Source organism: Falco naumanni, chromosome 8 (assembly GCF_017639655.2).
Source record: "Falco naumanni isolate bFalNau1 chromosome 8, bFalNau1.pat, whole genome shotgun sequence".
NCBI lineage: Eukaryota > Metazoa > Chordata > Aves > Falconiformes > Falconidae > Falco > Falco naumanni.
In genome coordinates, this window is record NC_054061.1 from 35,550,612 (window position 1) to 35,568,464 (window position 17,853).

The window sequence follows — 17,853 nt, forward strand, 5'->3', positions numbered from 1 at the left end:
TTTTCCTAAAGAACAAGCTTAACAGCGGATAAGGTGGAAGCATGAAGTCACTTTTAATCTACTATAAAGTGAGGTAAGCAAAGGGATTATCACTTAAAACGTGCTGACATGAAGCTCTGAGAATGACATTTAAAAGCAATGGTGGATTACAGAGTGACATCATATTAAACGAACACAAGCCAGAGGTTTACATAAAAGACCTCAGAGATCAGGCTCTTGTTCTCAATACTAAAATCTCCTAGCTGTTTTTACCCTTCTGGTGGTCATTAGGCTAAATTAGAGCTGCAGTTTTTCATTCAGTAAGTTGTGGTGTCACAGCACCAGCAACTTGGTGGCCCAGATCTTCACTAGGTGCTAACAGGCATGACTCTATCTGAGCTCACCGAGGCCCCTCACTCCAGTGCGAAGCCACTGGCATCCAGCAACTGAAGATCCAACCCAAATGTTTCCATGTCCAATCTCTGTCTTGCTGCATAGTTTAATGACTCTGAAACTATGCACCTTCAGGTCCCTCTGGACTTCAGGTTTCAGTTTTTCAAAGTATGCTGAAGGCTATTTAACTAAACACACATGATGAAACTATCTTCGATTTAAGGAATAGCATAGATGTGCAAATCTCTCTCATAATGGAAAATGCTTGAAATTTGTTAAAAAGATTCAAAAGAGAAAGCTGTGGGGTTTTGTGTTTGGTTGCTTGGGTGTTGTGGGTTTTTTTACAGAATATTTTATCAGATTGGAAAAACCTATAGAAACATTCTAGCCCTGATGAGTCTGCCCCATTTTTTGAAGACCTGATCAGTCTGTCCTCCCCCCGAGGTCAGAAGATGTTAAGCGTGTACCTTCTCAGTCTTTTGCACAGGTAGGTAGCGCTGTGTACCTCTTTCCTGATGCCTGACACAAGCCCCTTCTGGGGAGGGAGCTCAACGAATCACAGACCACTTGACTTTTCTTAGCTCTCAAAACATCAGGAAGGTGAGTGTTACTGTAGCAGCATTTTAGCAATGGGAAAACTAAAGCACAGATGGAATTAAAGTCATTTTTCCAGCTCTCAAAACAGGACAGCAGCAGCCCAGTATTTAATCTATGGTCTCCCAGAGACGGATCAAGTGACCATCAAGTATTAGCCCTGGTAGTTTTACAGTGAGATCGGTATTGATAGTTCCCCACATCACCTCCTGTAGGTTACCAAAGAGCCACCTAAAAGCAACACACTCCTGCTAATTACAGACCAGGCAGAGGTTTGAACCAGCCTTCTGGAGGAGACCAGCCTCTGCAAACCATCGCGTACTCACACATTCTTATTTTCTTAAATAAATAAAAGAAGCATGTGGGAAAGAAGGGGACAGAATAAATTGGATGTGGGAGCCCCCAAACCTGTTTCCCAAATGAGCAATGTATCTATTTGGTGAAAGTCGTAAAACTTTGCAAAACACATAAGAAGGCCTCTCTGAGCAGCTGTTTGCTTTGACTCCGGAGGGAGCTAGCTCTATCTCCAAAGCAGCACAGTACCATCAATCACGACCTGCCAAAGATTTTCTACTCCGGTAGCAAAGTAAATATGAAAACACACAGGTTTTATTAGTGTGTACATTCTGTGGCTCAACCAAGCGGCGGCCTTGCTGCAGGAACAACCATTACCTGGGGTCCCATCCTAAACCACCTGATGGGATCACAGCTGCAGCCTCATGGGAGCCGTAGCCCACGGAGGTTAGCCAACGGCACTTTACACATGCCTGATAATGCACAAAGGCAGCTCCAGGAGCATGCGAAGCAACCAGCTCCCCTCCGCTATCCGCTGTGGTCACGAATCTCCCTGGCTGGAGGGGACGACCAAGAGGCCCTGGCAGAAAGTGGGGAGCGCTGGCAGGGAAGCGCTGGCCGGGCTCTGCTGGAGCACAGTCAGGGCCACGGGGCACTCAGAAAATCTCACTGCAAAACTCTGACACCCCTTCACTGAGTGTGTTCCAAGTGAGATTTTTCAAAGGATTTCTATCCAACAAAACTGGGGGAGTTGTTGTGTGTGGGTTTTTTTTTAAATAGGAACAGCAAAAGGCACATCTGTGACAATAGCAAATTCCAGCTCTAAAGCAAGAGACACTGGCGTTTCTCAAAGCACAATTATAAGATGATGATGATTATTTTTTATATGGCTAAACAACATATTTTCCCTTAACCCTACTTGGCCTCCCTTGGCTGAATCTCACAAAAACAACAAATGAAAAAGAAAACCAGCCTGAAACAGATATCCAACACAGAAAACCTTAGGTTCAACATTAAATGTGGCAAATTTGTAAACATGCATGACACAGTCTTTCTATAATGAAAAGTTCAACAGCCACCTTGCCCGCCTGGAATTACTTTGCCTAAACAGCTCAGGCACATTGGAACTGGTCCTGAAGAGGTATTCTGTAATTTTTAGCACAGTAGAAAGAAAACAAACTTCAACAAGGAGGGGTAATATGATCAGATAAAGAAAAAAGGTGTAGGCTGAATATCAGGGAAAATCTGTAATATATTCAGATCTCAGGGAAATGGAGGAAGATACATGATTAAACCAGATAAAATCCCTACCAGAGGGAAATTAAGGGCAACTCCATATTATTATGGAGATGGAGTCTTCTCTACGTTTAGGTCTTTGGGAAAATTCAGTCCTTATGAAAGCCATGGAATTTGTGACCATCAGCTTGGATGTTGGGTTTTTTTTTACTATCTTTATGTGTGGGCAGAATAGCAACAACAATATTTTGTTAATAAATAATGTCAAAACTGCATCCTGAAACACCACCAGGATGTCGGTAGAAAAACAAGGCTGCTTTTGTTTGTTACACTGCGTAATGCCTGATGGGTTTTAACCACAGTTTTGGAGCTACTGTTAAAACGCTTCTTGCTGAGTCAAGCCTAGGCATGCTGTTTACAAGGGTTAGCCCTGAAGGCTCTTGCATTGGCAGGGACTTTTAAGCTGAGCTAAGGAGTTTTTAGTTATTTTTGTTGTGCCTTAGAAAAAAAAATAGTTGAGAGTAGCTAAGCACACCTAAAGTGGGGAGTGGAAGGGAGCTGTCAGTAACCACCTGCCATACCTGCCAGCGGCTTTGCTCTCTAGGCAAGGGCTTGATCCTGCAAAGCTGACACTGAAAATCGCCTTGGTTTAGAGCAGATGGAGTTATTGCAGAGAACAGGCCCCAGCAGAGAAAGCTTTTGTGAAGAAGCCTGCTAAAATACAAAATACCCCCTTTGTTAGAAAAGGACCTATTCTTGGTTCAGCTTTGAACCTGCTGAAACACCCTGGCTGATGACTATTGCTCCCGTAATGCTGATCTTCTTCCTACAACCAATGACGCAGAGTGAAATTCTAACAAATCAATAAAAGCTGCATGCAGAAAACGCATATAATGCCCACCACTGCTCTTCCACTGAGCCTGGACCATCCTGTGCAGTGCAAGAGGCGAGGGTGCCAAAGAAAAGGAGTATGTGGTTCTGTAATTTAATGCATTATCACAATGGTATGCAAAATGAGTCAGAATCTCCAGATTTATTTTTCTGTCATTTCTTAGCTCCTGAGTGCTGTAGTTTGCAAACTTAGTACTAAAAATGTTGCTTTGTGGAAGTGGTACCTCATACAATTTATATGTACCAATACAACTTCATTTATTCATTCTGTCCTAATTCTATACTCCTGGAATAGATTTCATCCCATATTCAGTTTTACTCCATTCTGCATTAAATCCTTTTGCAGTGTCCACCGGGTTCCAGTCCTGCATTTCTCCCCATCCTCCATATAACCACAAGCTCACAAGTACCAGAATCCAGGATGATACTTTAAGTCCACAGTATTCCTGTTGGTTTGCACTGCACAGCACTCAAGGATGATCTGAATGAGATACTTCATTTTGCTAGACCTATCAAGCCAAGCAAGCATTGTAATTCTGTCTAATTTTTTGTAATGTCAAAAAAAAAAAGTCAAAAATTGAAACATGTCCAAAAAGAGTATCACCAAATAAGTTAAAAACAACAGAGTTTGTACAGAAAAGTGAGTTGTCCTAATGCCTAGAGAAACGCTGAAAAAAACCCTCTAGAAGTATACTTCAGGGAAATACCAGCGTGACCTGCTTCTGGATTATATATTTATGTATATAATAAATGCTCCGTGGTTTGGAATAAGACTCATGTCCTGAAAATTATTTGTCATGCTGCTTAACAAGGAAATCACTGAGATATAGAGACTGAAAACAGTGAGCAGATATACAACAAATCTTTCAGGCCTCTGTCTTGTCATGTGGATCTTTTATTACTGGAGTTTTCCATACTCCCTTTCATATTCTCAAGAAAAAGGTCCCATAGGTGGTCCTGCTCAAGAGAGCCTTACAGATGAGTTCCCTCCAGTCAGGATAAAATAACGTATGTTCTCATTAGGCCAAATGCAAACAGTGATGAAGGGGAATGTGCTGCCATGTCACATCGAGCAATCAGGAAACAAACCTTTGACATAATGCAGCAGGCAGATAATAAGACCCCATAGTTAGCAACAAATGAGACTACACTTAATTTGCTGTGCAATGTTCATGTAATTAGATAAATTTGGTACCAGCAAGACAGCAGACAGCTAGAATATGGGCTTGATGAATTGGGGGCTCTCTGTCAGGCTCCGATCACATTCATCATAAAGCCAAAACTCAGTGACAGATTTTTTCTTCCAAACATTTGCCGTAATTTTCTGGAGTGAAAATATGCACATGCCTTTTTTTTTTTTTTTTTTGAGTTGTACTTTAAACAAGATGGATTTCTGAACCATCAGGATAGAGTACAAATTTCTAGAGGCTCAGCTGTGCCTGCGGAGTCCACCCATGCTATTGAGCAAAAGCCACACAACCACTAAGTACGTTCTAGTCCCGCTTTACCACCATGATGTTCTGGATGATTTCACATGGGAAATCCTCCAGTAGAGGAGGTGAGCACTATGCTATCACCTCCAGCGCAGAGACTGGAGGAGAGAAGACAGAAGCAGAACAGAAACTAGAGGAAGAAGTGGCAGAAGATGAGGTTAGGATGTTTGCAGATAAGATTGAAAGAGAAAAACTGGTTGGGAGACTAACTCCACAGCTGGTAAGAATTTTCCCAGTGTGGTTGTGCCATAGTCCAGGATACTTGGACATGAGCCAAACAGAAGTGGCATTCCCTTGGTCCTAAAAAAACCCCACAGCCAGGAAGCAGTTGGCTGCTCAGCTTTGGTTCTTCACCAGCCACAGAGGCAGCCTTCAGTGCAATGCTCAGGTAGATTCAAAGACGACTGCGTTTCCTTTTCTAAGACCGGCAACCAAGTTTTCTCTCCAGTACCTCACAAGTCATTTTTATGAGAGGTGCTGCTGGGAAGGTGAAGGATTCCAAGGAAGAAAGGCAATAGGTATTTGCCCACAACTCTACCCAAACACTAAGCAGGACACTCTTGGTCTTCTGACATACAAATGTGGTCACTGTTAAGACTGTGGATTATTAATATTGGCACAGATGAAGTGAAACCTGATCTGCCAGCACTGTACACTTGGCCAAGGTTGATTGTTGGACAACCCCAATATGATAAAATACTGGCTCCTGTCACTAGAGGATATGATTCACAGGCACATAGCACCAGCAGAACATCCTGCTTCGTGGTCCCACCAAAGAAACTGCTGTGGAGCCCCAGGGCACATGCAGTGCACCCAATCCTTCTCATGAGGAGTGAAGGGCAACTTTGAGCAGGGCACACAATCTGTGCCAAACGTCCGAGCATCTGCCAGTCCTCTCTTCTAACCACTGCCTTGAATATTGCCCCTTTCAGAAGTCAGTGTGTGCTTTGTTAGCCAAAGCTCTGGCTTCTTAACTATCTCCCAGTATGTTTGGTTTGGGGTTTTTTTTTTTATTAATCTGTCTTTTTTTCTACAGTTTTCACATGTACTTGCACACAAGACCAGAACTATTTCATACAGCCCCCCTTAGCCCCCCACCCCATTCCCATGCTAGCAACCTGCTCTGTCTTTTCCCCTTTGCACACAGCATGGAAGGAGCTGCTCTGCCCCTTTAAACATCCAGTCAAACTGACTGCCAGCCAAAAAGACAACGATTTGTCTTCTGGTAGGATCCAGGGGAATGCCCTATCATTTTTTTCCTGCAGCATTTTGGAAGCGGAATAAAGCCCTGGTAGCTGTGGGACTCCACATATCTCCTGGCTGCCGCCGTCTGCGTTACTTGCCTCCCGGGGACTGTTCCCCAGCTCACACCCAGCCAGAAAAAGCACAGCTCTACAAACAGCCCCTGCAAAGCCAGGTGAGCGCTGACCCTGGCTGGATGGCGAGACCACAATGGGGCTTTGGGGTTTCCAATGAGAGTTTTTTAAGTGAGGAGCCCTATTTGTTCTTCCCTTGCTCTTGCAAATTGTTTCCGTCCCTTACAGGTTTCCCCACACCAAGTGCCCTAGGATCCATCCTTCAGCTGATGACTGAGCCCTGTGTTACAGCCATGGGTTGAGGGATTTTGGGGCGGCCGTGGGACCACCAATCCCATCAGGCTGCCCCTCAACTCCCATGGGGATAGTGCATTTCAGGGACAAGGAGAAACCCCTCCGGCTGCATGGTCATGACAACCTCTGCTCACATCCCTGCCCTGATCAAAGCTTGCAGGAGGTGAAACCAGATCTCCCTACAAACATCCTCCAAGGCATCAAGGACTATTGCGCTGCCACATCCTAGATGAAGAGATCGACCATGATCCCCCCTCTCAGGGTACAGTCTCTGACCAGTGCCTGTGCTCACTTCCCATCACCTGCCTTGGGGAGAAGGGGGCTTTTGCGAGGAGGTCACCAGAAAAACCCAGGGTCCTGCCCCTCTGGAGCAGACACAGACACCCGCGTGAGGACCTGCCTCTATACCACATTGCAGAAAACACCACCCAGCCTGTCCTGGCCATTGTCTGGTAAAATCAAACTGAATTACAGAATTCCCATTAGACTTCTGCTGCCATCCCCCAAACCGGCGGGCAGGGAGGAACGGTACATGAGGTTTCCAAATGGAGGAATCGGTGCTGGGTGTTCACCAAGATGGTGTCAGAAACGACCTGAGCATGGCATAATGTAAGAAACACCAGGGGTGCAAAAGCACAAGTCAAGTGTGTCCCCAGGACCTCAGCCAGATAACAACACGGAAGCCCTGTACTCCCATCCTGCTGCTGTACGGCACTTCTATAGGTTTAATAGAGCTGTAGAGCATTTCTGCCAGGCAGGTCAGTATTGCCACTGGATGGGGACAGTGTGGTGGAGGGTGGCCAGTGGGGCCAGCCTGCCAGGAGGGCTGTGAGTCCCTGGGACCTTAGCAGCGGGATTCGGCGTACCGTGGTGACTGATGTTTTAGCAAGGCACAGGAGCGGAGATGCAAGACTTACCCATGGATAGCGTGGATAGAGTGAGGTTCGTAATGGTATCGTCCTTCCTGGTGGCGCATGTCAATTGGCAAAGGAGCGTGGAAGGCCGGAAAAATGTGCTGCGGCACTGTTGAGGGGAATAGAAGAAGAAGAAAAAAAGGGACTTCAAAAACTTTTCCTTTCCTTTTAAAACAATTTCAAAGGCACTAAATCTCCATGAATTTCAGAGCAAGAGCAGTGCAAGACAAGAGGTCTTCATGATATCAGCGCTATCATACACCAGAGAAGTGGAATGAATAAATAATCAAAGTCATGCGGAGAAATCCTACATCTTCGACATAAAAGATCTCCAACAGGGTTTTTGACAAAGACAAGCAGCTAAGCGCTCTTTGAACTTGAGGAGATTATAGGAAGCACCAAGGAAAACTAGACTTGCAACGCAAATCAGACTCAACAGAGCCTGGCGGGATCCAGACCTGCGTCGTCCCTCAAGCCTGGAGTGGCAGCAAACACCTTTCCTTAAGGTCTGTACGCACAAGTTGGAAATATTTACCTAAAAATGTAACAGCGAGAGCAGCGCTAATGCAGACTGTCTAGGCAGTCAGAAGAGGCTCAAAAGTGCCTACTGCCAGGTTCTGAGAGAGGAGCCCAAATTGCTCTCACTTGTAATCACTTGAGGCCCTATTTTTTATTCATTTGAGAAGCTTGTTTCATCTTTGATGGAAAGATAAAGTGGTCTCAAAAGGCAGAGAACACCTACATTGACTTATTAAATCGACAGGTTTTAATATTTATTATTGACCCCAAAAGTTAACAGCGAGAATATTTGAGTGAGCCAAGCTGATGGCAAATTCATCAGGTTATTTCTCCATGCCACCCCCGACAACACTGCCTGGCCACCTGGGCCTTTCATGCTAAAATTACAGAAGCTAAAGAAATACAATTAGCAGAGACTCGATAACGATACTACTGTACAATCGCCCTCTGATACGGCTCATCACATCTGTAACGATGCCGCTTTCTAGATTTGTACCAGCAGTCGGCTTAAAGATAAAAGGCTGGTCTTGCTCTGCCTTTACAAACAGAACTTCTTCATTAAAGTCTAATTAATATTGTCGCAGGTCTTCCCGTTCCCTCTCCGGCTTCTTGGCCATTCTCTCTAACGGGAGACTAAAAGCAAAACAAAACCAACCTCCTGAGTAAGCCCTTCAAAACCCACTCTGTGCTCAGTATTTCACTGTGACTTGCCTCTGTGACAGGTAGCATCTCTCTGTAGAGTGGGGAAGCACCATCCAAAACCAAAGTGTCAAGGCTTGGGCCAAGTCGCTCGCTGATGCTCAAGCAAACTCCAGAAAACGCCAAACTCTTTTGCTATGAAAGACTTAAAATTCAGCCTTTGGCATCTGTAACTCCAGCTGCAACAGAGTTATACTAACTCTGTCCGGCGAGGCTGTGCTCCTTTTGGGTCCGTCACGCAAAGCCTGTGTGAAATCCCCGTATATGTCTTTCCCGGCATATCAGCAAGAGGATCTGAGGCTCCTACTCCCATTGCAACGTACAATCCCTGAGCACAGCACGGCACAGGCACGTCAGCCGGGCTGCTGGGAGAGGTGAGACACTACACAAAAACAACCCTCCTGCCAACTCTGCTGAAAGGCGTTAAGCTAAGGTAGTCGGGGTGGAAAGTATTTAAGGCTCCGCAGCAGACTTGCTTTCCGTGCTCCAGCGAAGGGCTGGCACCACACACTACCTGATACACTGGGAGCATTTTTGCAGCTCGCCTAATGTCAGGACACAGTAGGGTAACTGTTAACTGCCTTCCCCCCTTCTGCTCCCCTCCCTTCCTCTCCCAAAAGCAGTTCAGGGAGAGAATAAACCTTGCATCCTTTAGGATCTGCTTTAGCAGAAGGAAGATCCACCCTTAAACCATCCCTTGTAGGGGCGATCTGTTCCAGAAGGCAAGGAGTCTTTATTTTAAGAGGCAGCCAGTGTTTTTCCAGGTCAGAAATACAGCAGAGTTCAGCCATCACATCCCATTCCCTGCTCAGGCAGCACCGTACAGCCTCTGGTCTCCCCAGACCACACTCAGCCCAAACTGCTGCCAGGATGGGCAGGCACCTAAAGCTGCTGTCTTCCTCCCTGGGGACACTGCTGTCCCTTGGCTACGGCCACGGCTACAACCCACTGCTGCTGTGGTGACCAGAGGGAGTGGGGCACAGAGGTTTTACATCATCACATACCAAGCACGGTCAAAAAATCAACTGTCCCTGCACAGACATCTGATGCCAGACAGCACAAACATCTCCTCCAGCCTGAGCCTCTAGGCTGGGCTTCCTGTAGCGCTCACCCCATATTTATGCCATACAAATAAACCCAAAGTAGCAGGGACTCTCCTGCGGCCAACCTACACAGCCCAGCTAGTGGCATCCCTATAGGTGAAGTTTTGGGAACTCCCAAAACTAGGTGTCCACTCTGCCTGTAATGGGCAGGGTTAGCCCCCAAACTGCAGGAAAGTGTGAGCTGACATGGGCTGAAACTGTGCTGGCCATCACGGTAATGTGTCAGTAATACGGAGAGTGATACCCTAATCCTTGGGCCCATTCCCTGGAGCAGTCAAATTTACTAATAATGGTGAAACTGTTAAGAATAACAGGTCAATATGAATCTCTTAAAACCCAGGGCAGTTATGTTTTATTTTGTAACTGTGCATTTCTGAATGATTGATTGGTGAGATAATATTGGAAATTATTGTGCTAAAAGAGTCTTTTCCTGCCACTCAGGAGAGCTGGGAAAAAGAGAACACGGTGTTTGCTGCCTGGCCTCCTTTCCTAGCTATCTGTTGGCATAAACACATCTGAAGTGAACATCTCCCTCCTCAAACCTCTGATTATTAATGGGAGAAAAATTTCCACATTCTTCCTCCCTCCCACTGGCACTGCTGGTTTGTTTTTAGCATTTCATCCTATTTGGACCACGGGACGGTCAGCAATGCCTCTGCCTGGGGCGCCTGTTTCACTCTGTCACTGACTTCCAGCCCCGCCACGTGCTCTGTGCTTTGCTGCAGCCGAGGGCGAGGGGAAGGGTTGTGTTTGGTGGCATCCCCTTGCAACGTCCCACTTCAGGGCTCCCCCTCTGCTACCTTGCCTGCAGCAGCACCAGCCAACCCTACAAGCTCCAGTGGCTGGTGCTGTTCCTTTTTATTCTCTTCCAGGTGCTTGGTCAGAAATAATGAATGGTTTTATAGGCAATCAACTACCAATTCATAAATGTCAGCCTGGCTCTGCTTCTTGTTGCCACCCCTCCTGAAAAGGACAGTGAGCTGGCAGTAGGACAGCAACACATGCCTTTAACAAGGATGGATGTTTTACACATACGAGTTAAAAAGACAATTATATTCAATTACTTCAAGTAAGTCACGGTGATGTATTCCTGAATAGCCACAGGAAGGGCAATATGATGATTAGGCAATGAATTTGCCAACTTTAATCTAATCAAGGCAATCTTTTGTTTAGCATTATCTGCTTTGCGGTGGCAGAGGATTTACCAAACCCAGGCAATCTTTGCAGATTTAACCCCAAACCTGCCCAATTAGCACTAATGATGATTGTTTTACACAGAGGGAGGCAGGTTTTAGCAGAAGGCCTGGGGAAAGCTTTTGCCCAGGAAAAAGTTGGGCCATGCCAAGCCATGCGGTACGATACGCTGGGGTGCTGAGCTGTGACATGGCACCTCCAAAAGTCCCCTAGCACTGGAACAACAGAGAAGCATTTTCTCTGGGTCCTGAGGAAGGAAAAGAAAACCAAAGAACACATCAAAGCAGCACCCAAGGGGTAGGGAGAATGGGAAAACAGGGTGTTTGGTACAGAAATAACATGGCTCTTCATCAAGCCCGTGGCACACAGCTCCTGGGGTGAAGCAGAGCGCAGAGCAGCCGGGCTCAGCCGGGAGGCCCCACCTTGCACCCAGCCGCTGCTTGTGCAGGAATGCGTCTGCTCTGCCGTGCCGTTTGATAAGGGGAAAGACGCTGCTACCTGTCCCCACTTGTTGGAGCTGATTTTCTGGCCAAGGTTTATGAGCAAGACACGGACCTCCCACTGCTGTATTCTCATCCTCTTCTATTCAAAGGCCAGCCAACCCTCTGGCTTCAAAAAGAAAAGATATGAAGCAGAAATGGAGGTTTAAAGGGGATGTCCCTTTGCCGAAAATCCCAGGAATCAGGGAGGGAGGCATCAGAAAGAGGCATTTTTTGAGGATGATGCAGGCTTTTGATTATCTCCAGAGATAAACCTCTGCTTCAAGAAAAACACAGACTGCACATATGAGTTTGTACAGCAAGCAAAGGAGCCGTTTTGACATCACTCACAGCAGCACCTCTTTTTGAGCCCCCCAAAAAAAAGAATTAGGAAGGGTCAAATAAGCTTTTTCTGTTCCAAATACTTCAGCCTACACACGTGATCGCTCAAAAAAAAAAAAAACCCAACAAAAAAAAACAACAAAAAAAACCCAAAAGCAGCAGAAGAAAAGAAATCAGACCCCATGCCGCTGAATCGGGTTTCGTTTGCAGTTTGCTTTGACAAAAACAATTCCGAAAGCCCTTGGGAAAGCACTTAAAGGATGTCTTCTGTTCCCACTGGCAACTGGGGTACTGCAGCAAGACTGGACCCTGAGAAGCAACCCCCACACCCTCTGTGCCATCTGATACGTACCGGGCTCCTGCTGCTTTATCTAAAGCACATGTGAACAGCGCAGGCCACCAGGTGTGCTTGGTTTTCCTACTGATGTCCAACAGTCTTCTGTCAGAACAAGCAGTCCAGGCTGTGAGTGAGCTTCTCTGCCATCAGAAATACAGTGTAAACACTTTGCCATCAACAGGGAAAGTCAGTTGTTGAGGGGAAAAGGTAGACGATTGCTGTCTGAATAATTCAGTACCTGTAGTTCTTTCCTCAACAAATTTGCAAAAACACCCATAAAAAAATCAACATTTTTTTAAAAAAAATATTCCTTATAAAAAAGGAAAAGCAAATACTGACTTCTTTGAGATCCCTTTTGGCTTGATTTTCTGTGATTTTAGTGATGCAGGGGACACAGCTTTCATAATGGGATCACAAGCTACCTTGCAAAGGCTAACAAAGCTTCACCTCTCCTTAAGAAGAGAAGCAAACGTGGATTTGAAACACAGGCCCTTTTTATTTCTTTTTTTTTTTTTTTTTTTGGACTCAAGAGGGGTTGAAACAGGGTAAGGCAAAATAACTTGCCCAAGTCTACGCAGTCAAACGTGCAGGTTCCCCAGTGAACCTCAACCACAGCAGGCAGAAAACGCAACTTTATCTCTAAAAGGATTTGGAGCCCCAGGCTATTGGGTTGATTTGGATTAGTGAGAGAAAAACTTCTCCAGACAACAGCTCACACACTCCTGTCACCACAGTGTTATTAGCAGCTGTGCACAAGCAGCTGGCACAAAAAAAAAAAAAAAAAGTGGGAAGAGGCTTTCCCAGAAGATGCTGGTAAGAGTCCGCGAGTGCTTTCTCAGCAGCAGCGCTGTGCTGTCACGGGCCACATCCCTGTCACTGGGGGTGGCAGGATGCTGCTTGGGGCCACACAGCAGCTTGCAACAGCTTCTGCTTTTTTTTTCCCCAGGTTCAGATTCTTAGAAAAGGATAATAGCAAAGTAACTGCTGTTTGCACTAGGCACTACATAAAAACCTCGAAGACATGACAGGAGGCATTTGCTAATTTTCCCCATTTCCACAGCAAAGGCCCTTCTTGCTGCCCGCATTTCCTTCTGGATGCCAAATATTACTCTCTTCTCAAGGACCAGGTTAAAGATACAACAAATATGAAGTGTCCCTCACTCAGTCATCACCCCAAGAAGCCCAGAACATCAAGTGAGAAATAAATTGTAGGCAGCATTTGTTTTGGTGCTACACTTTTTAAAGTCCCAATTTTACTCATCCACAGCATACATATTAAAAGGACTCTTTTTTTTTTTTTTTTTTGCATCCAACACCTGTGGTGGCAAACATCGGGTTTGTTTTGAAACTGCAAAGAGGGGCTCGTGCTTTGCTCCCCAGCCTTCCTGCAGCAATTTTCCTCATGTCAGAGCTCCCCTGGCCTCGGTGGGCTTTTGAGCATCCCTGCCCAGTCTTGGCCTGTGAGCAGGGGAGGCAAACCCAGCCCCAGGCAACTTGAGTATGTGTGTGGCTACTTGACTCCCTTTGATAGTCCCTCCTGGGCGTTTCAGTGTTGTACTTGGATGGCCGCCCCTCCAGCAAAGTGCTGCAGGGCTGTAGGTGTCGGCAAGGGAGATGTTTTTGTGTTTGTGTGACGTCCCCAGAATAATGATCTCGCTGTTTAAGTGAGTTGAGCGAATGAATGAGCACAAGAAAAACATCTTTGCTGAAAGCACAGCCAAAGTTAATGCACCATTAATAATGGCCCGGGTGAATTATTGGAAGAGATAATAGGCCTGGGGTCAGGGAAGGTCTGAGACAAAGAACGGGGAAAATTGGGTCACAGAAACATGACAGAGCAGATCACGCTGATGTGCCTGTGGGATTCTCCTCAGATGAAGTCATGTCCCACCATGCAGAATATTAAGGGCTTTTCAGGGAAAGCCATTCCCAGAACCACCACTTGGATCGATAGGTGGAGGAGGGGGAACAGACACACAAGGTTTCAGTAGCTGCCACTTAGCTCCCCACCAGCCCCCATTTGAGAGCTTCACTTTAATGTTGTTTAGATACTTTCCAAAATACACCAACTGCATGCCTACCTCAAAAAGGGATAATTATGTGGTTGCTAATTACACCAGTCTGCATATTTTCTAAGCAGTGAGAGGTGTCTGGGGGAGTACCTGCATTCCCCGAATGGCAGCGCTGTGCATTTCACAAAAAGCTCTCTCAGGTGTTTCAGCAGCCCCGCTTTTCTGCCTCCAAAACTGCAGCGGACCAGCCGTGGAGCCACAACCTCATCTCCCACCCCACCAGCTGCCCGGCTTCACAGCACTAAATTACTGACGAGCCTCACTTTGTCAGAATTTCCCTTCTTTAAAATAGAGATAATAATACCTCCCTACCTCAGAGGTTTGGTTAATGTTTATACAGCACTTTAAAAATGATGTGGTAATTAAGTGCTCAGTATTATTATATCAACGTGTATAATGATTCCAGCAGACAGCACTACAAACAGGGCTGCACCTTGTGTGCTTTTCTTTTGTTTAGCTTGTTAGCATTTGCTTTGGTTTTCATACAGCATACTTCAATTATTATTGGTTAATTATTACTTTGTTTTATTACCTACTCAGTGGCTTTGACAAAAATAAAAGAGGAACTACGCAGGTAAAATAATAGTAAATATTCATTCTGGCCTGCTATGAACGTTATAGCAAGGATAAATGGGAGGCAGGCTCCCACCAGCTCACCTACTACAGGGGACCCCTCTCCTGCCCCAACTACTACAGGCCATTTTGAAATGCATTCAGCTTCAGCCAGCTGTTTCGATCCAGAGGGATGCAGAACCAGTTTTCTCTTCCTCTAACATACCTAAATGAAGAAAGATGGTGGAAGCCCAATTTACAAAACTGTTTTCTCAGACAATGCACATCAGGATGCTAGAGAAGGTAATGTGCTTAGTTTAACCATGGATTTGGTACAGCAAGCCAAGCTTCCCATTCGGGTAAGCTATCAAGAGCACACAACTAACTTCTGTTTGATAAACAGCTCAGGTAATGGTAAATACCTTGTAGGAGCATTGGAAGAAGGATCCTTGCTAGCATGCAGAAGTGTGAAAAGTAAACAAGAAATAATAAAAAATACATTGCCCGTCACCCATAAAATCACCAAAAAAGCCTCAAAACAAGCATTTTTCTGCTCAGACCTCAAAGCGTCTGCAGGACAAAGGCAGTCAGTGTGACTTCACATTCGGAGAAACTGAGGTGCAGTGAGGAGCAGAGGACAACACCAAGAAGGCTTGCCTCGCTGCTTGCCTCTCCTGCAGCAGTACTGCAGGAGCCCCCCGCACACATCTCTGCCACGGAAAGATGCAGGAGCTGCTTGTTTCCCTACCAGCCAGCAGCGAGACCGCACAGGCGGCTGCTCAGCTCCCTGCGGTCCACAGACTTTGGATGCCCATGTGGATGTGGTGGTTCCTTTATGCAAAATAAAGCCCATTCCTGGGGTTACCTGCATAATAAAAGCCATTATAATGGCCATGAGACACAGAGAACATCTCCATCAGACACTGCAAATGCAAGGCTGCCGCTCTCCAGCATCCCAGAGGAAACCTCCTTGGGAGCCATCACAACAACCATCCATCCTCTTGGGGATGGCCCAGAGGAGTTTATCCTCTTACAAAGTTTATTCTAGTGCTTCAGCTCAGGTGGAAGAACAAAGAAAAAGTCTTTTGAAGATGCCGAGGGCTGCCATTATGCAGCTCCCAACCAGGACACAGGCACTGCCGGCACATGGCAGGTAGAAACGCGGTCCTGGTGGCCACGCAGCCAGGGAACACGTCTCAGCCCGGCTGCTGGTTTTGCATTTGGGCAGCGCTGCTGAGCCGCAGGCTGTGTCCAAAAGTGGGGCAGGCAGGCAGGCGTCTGCAGAGCGAGCTGGCTCTTGCAGCTGGGATATGGGGGTAAGATTAGATCAGCGAACTCCCCCTGCAGCCCCGTGGCCAACTGGAGGCAACACCGAAGGAATTTGCCCATAAATTTCCTCCCCACCCCAAGAAGGAGGTGGTGCGCTTAAATGAACTCAGACCCTAATGGAAGTAGGATATTCTTGTTCATCTCAATGTCTAACCCGTCCTGAAGCTCCTGGCAGCTCTCCTCAGCTCGCTCCCATACACCGTCTGACCTTTGTTAAGGGCATTAAACCTGTCAGTCTTTTCCTGGGCAAAAAAGTTGGAATAATTACAGTGAGGCTAAAAATGGCCTTTCCCTCTACATGGAAAATTTAGATTAAAAATGTAAGAGTTCACTGACATTTTCTACGAGAACACAGAATTGTCATTAAGAAATCAAACCCTGAAACACCTCAGATGCTATCTGCCACCTCTGAAAGACTGTGTGAGGGGCTTTCTGCCTTAGCCACTGAAGGGCTGGGGACAGCTGCTGCTGACGGGGCTGCAAAGACCCCAGGAAACCCTGCAACGTGCTCCTATGCAGTAGCTGGCTTTGTAGCACACTTCAGGTGTCACCAGAAATGGGGCACTTCGCTTCTTGATGAGAAAACAGGAATTTTCTGAAGCCGGCGGACAACCCACATGGAAAGCTCTGGTTTTGCTCTTGTAAAACAGGTTGTCCTCAAAACTTGCAAAAACTTTAAAATGGTGTTGGGAGGACGAATATATTCACATCTATAGAAATATTTTCAGACGTGCAGGTGGGGCATCTATGACTAAAGGCGATGCATTATTTATTATTCTACAAGAATTCCTGGGGTCTTCAGGTTACTGATATGTGGTAGCCTTAAGGGGAAAAATCATTATTTTTTTACACCTCTGGGAAAGGTAAATAAATAACATGAAAGCAGAGCTTTCCTGCAGCCAGGGGGAACCCCATGAGCACGAGGAAGTCCTGCAGCAGGGTGCCTAACAGTGAAGCTCTGATGGCTTTCCAAAGAGCAATAATTAGAAAAGTCTCTGATCAGCCTTGCTGCCACCAGCCACCATCTTCAGTCCTAAATAGCCTGAGCTGGGGGAAGGTTTAAGGCAGAGCAGTTTTCCGTCAGAAAACATTTTCCAGGAACCTGCAGCTGCTGTCAAAAGTGGCACAGAAGAGATCAAGATGGTTTATGATCTATTATATTTTACACTACCCGAAGAACGTGGAAGTGATGAGCTTGAAATACCTTGACTTTATTACAACAATATCTGCCAACATGGAAAGTCTCTGAAAGAGATAGCTGAGAATTTTTGCTTCCTGGGAAATTAAAAAGAAAATAAAATTGCCTTTTTCTGCTAAGTAAGCATTGAATTCTTCTTTGGGACCCCATGAAATCTGAAACATCAGCAGCGTGATGGCACGTGGCAACCTGCCCCACTCGCGTGCTGCTGCTGCAGCCGCCCGGGTCCGAGTCTCTGAGCTGCAGTGTGCAGGGCGGCTGCTGAGGCACCTCCGCTCCAGCGCTCCAGGCTCATCCGCATCCCAGGCTCATCGCTAGGCACTGTGCAGGCACAGTGTGCCAGTGTGGCTGGAACAGGGATGAACAACAGGATGCGACTCCCATCTGGGATGTGCCGGTCAGCCCCACCACACTGGATCAGGAGTTTCTACCTCCCCACTGCAGATTTCCAGAGTGAGACTTTCCCATCAGTGTCAGTTTTTTATTAGATGGATGAGGAGCTACGGCTACCAAACAGCAGAAAACAAACCCAAAAGGCCTAACACAGCTTATTAATTCCACAGGTCTTGAGCTGCAAATGTTGAGAGTCTTGAAAATCACTTAATTGCCAGGCTGTCAGGCCAAG

At 46.2% G+C, this 17,853-nt stretch overlaps 1 protein-coding gene across 1 annotated transcript in view; it reads right to left on the minus strand.

Moving 5' to 3' along the window:
• The window catches only part of GLI2 (GLI family zinc finger 2), a 199,470-nt gene that overhangs the window by 62,293 nt on the left and 119,324 nt on the right, over positions 1-17,853 (minus strand). Inside the window, exon 3 of the mRNA XM_040604855.1 lies at positions 7,408-7,513. Within this exon, the coding sequence (XP_040460789.1) occupies positions 7,408-7,513 (106 nt within the window). The remainder of the gene's footprint in view (positions 1-7,407; positions 7,514-17,853) is intronic.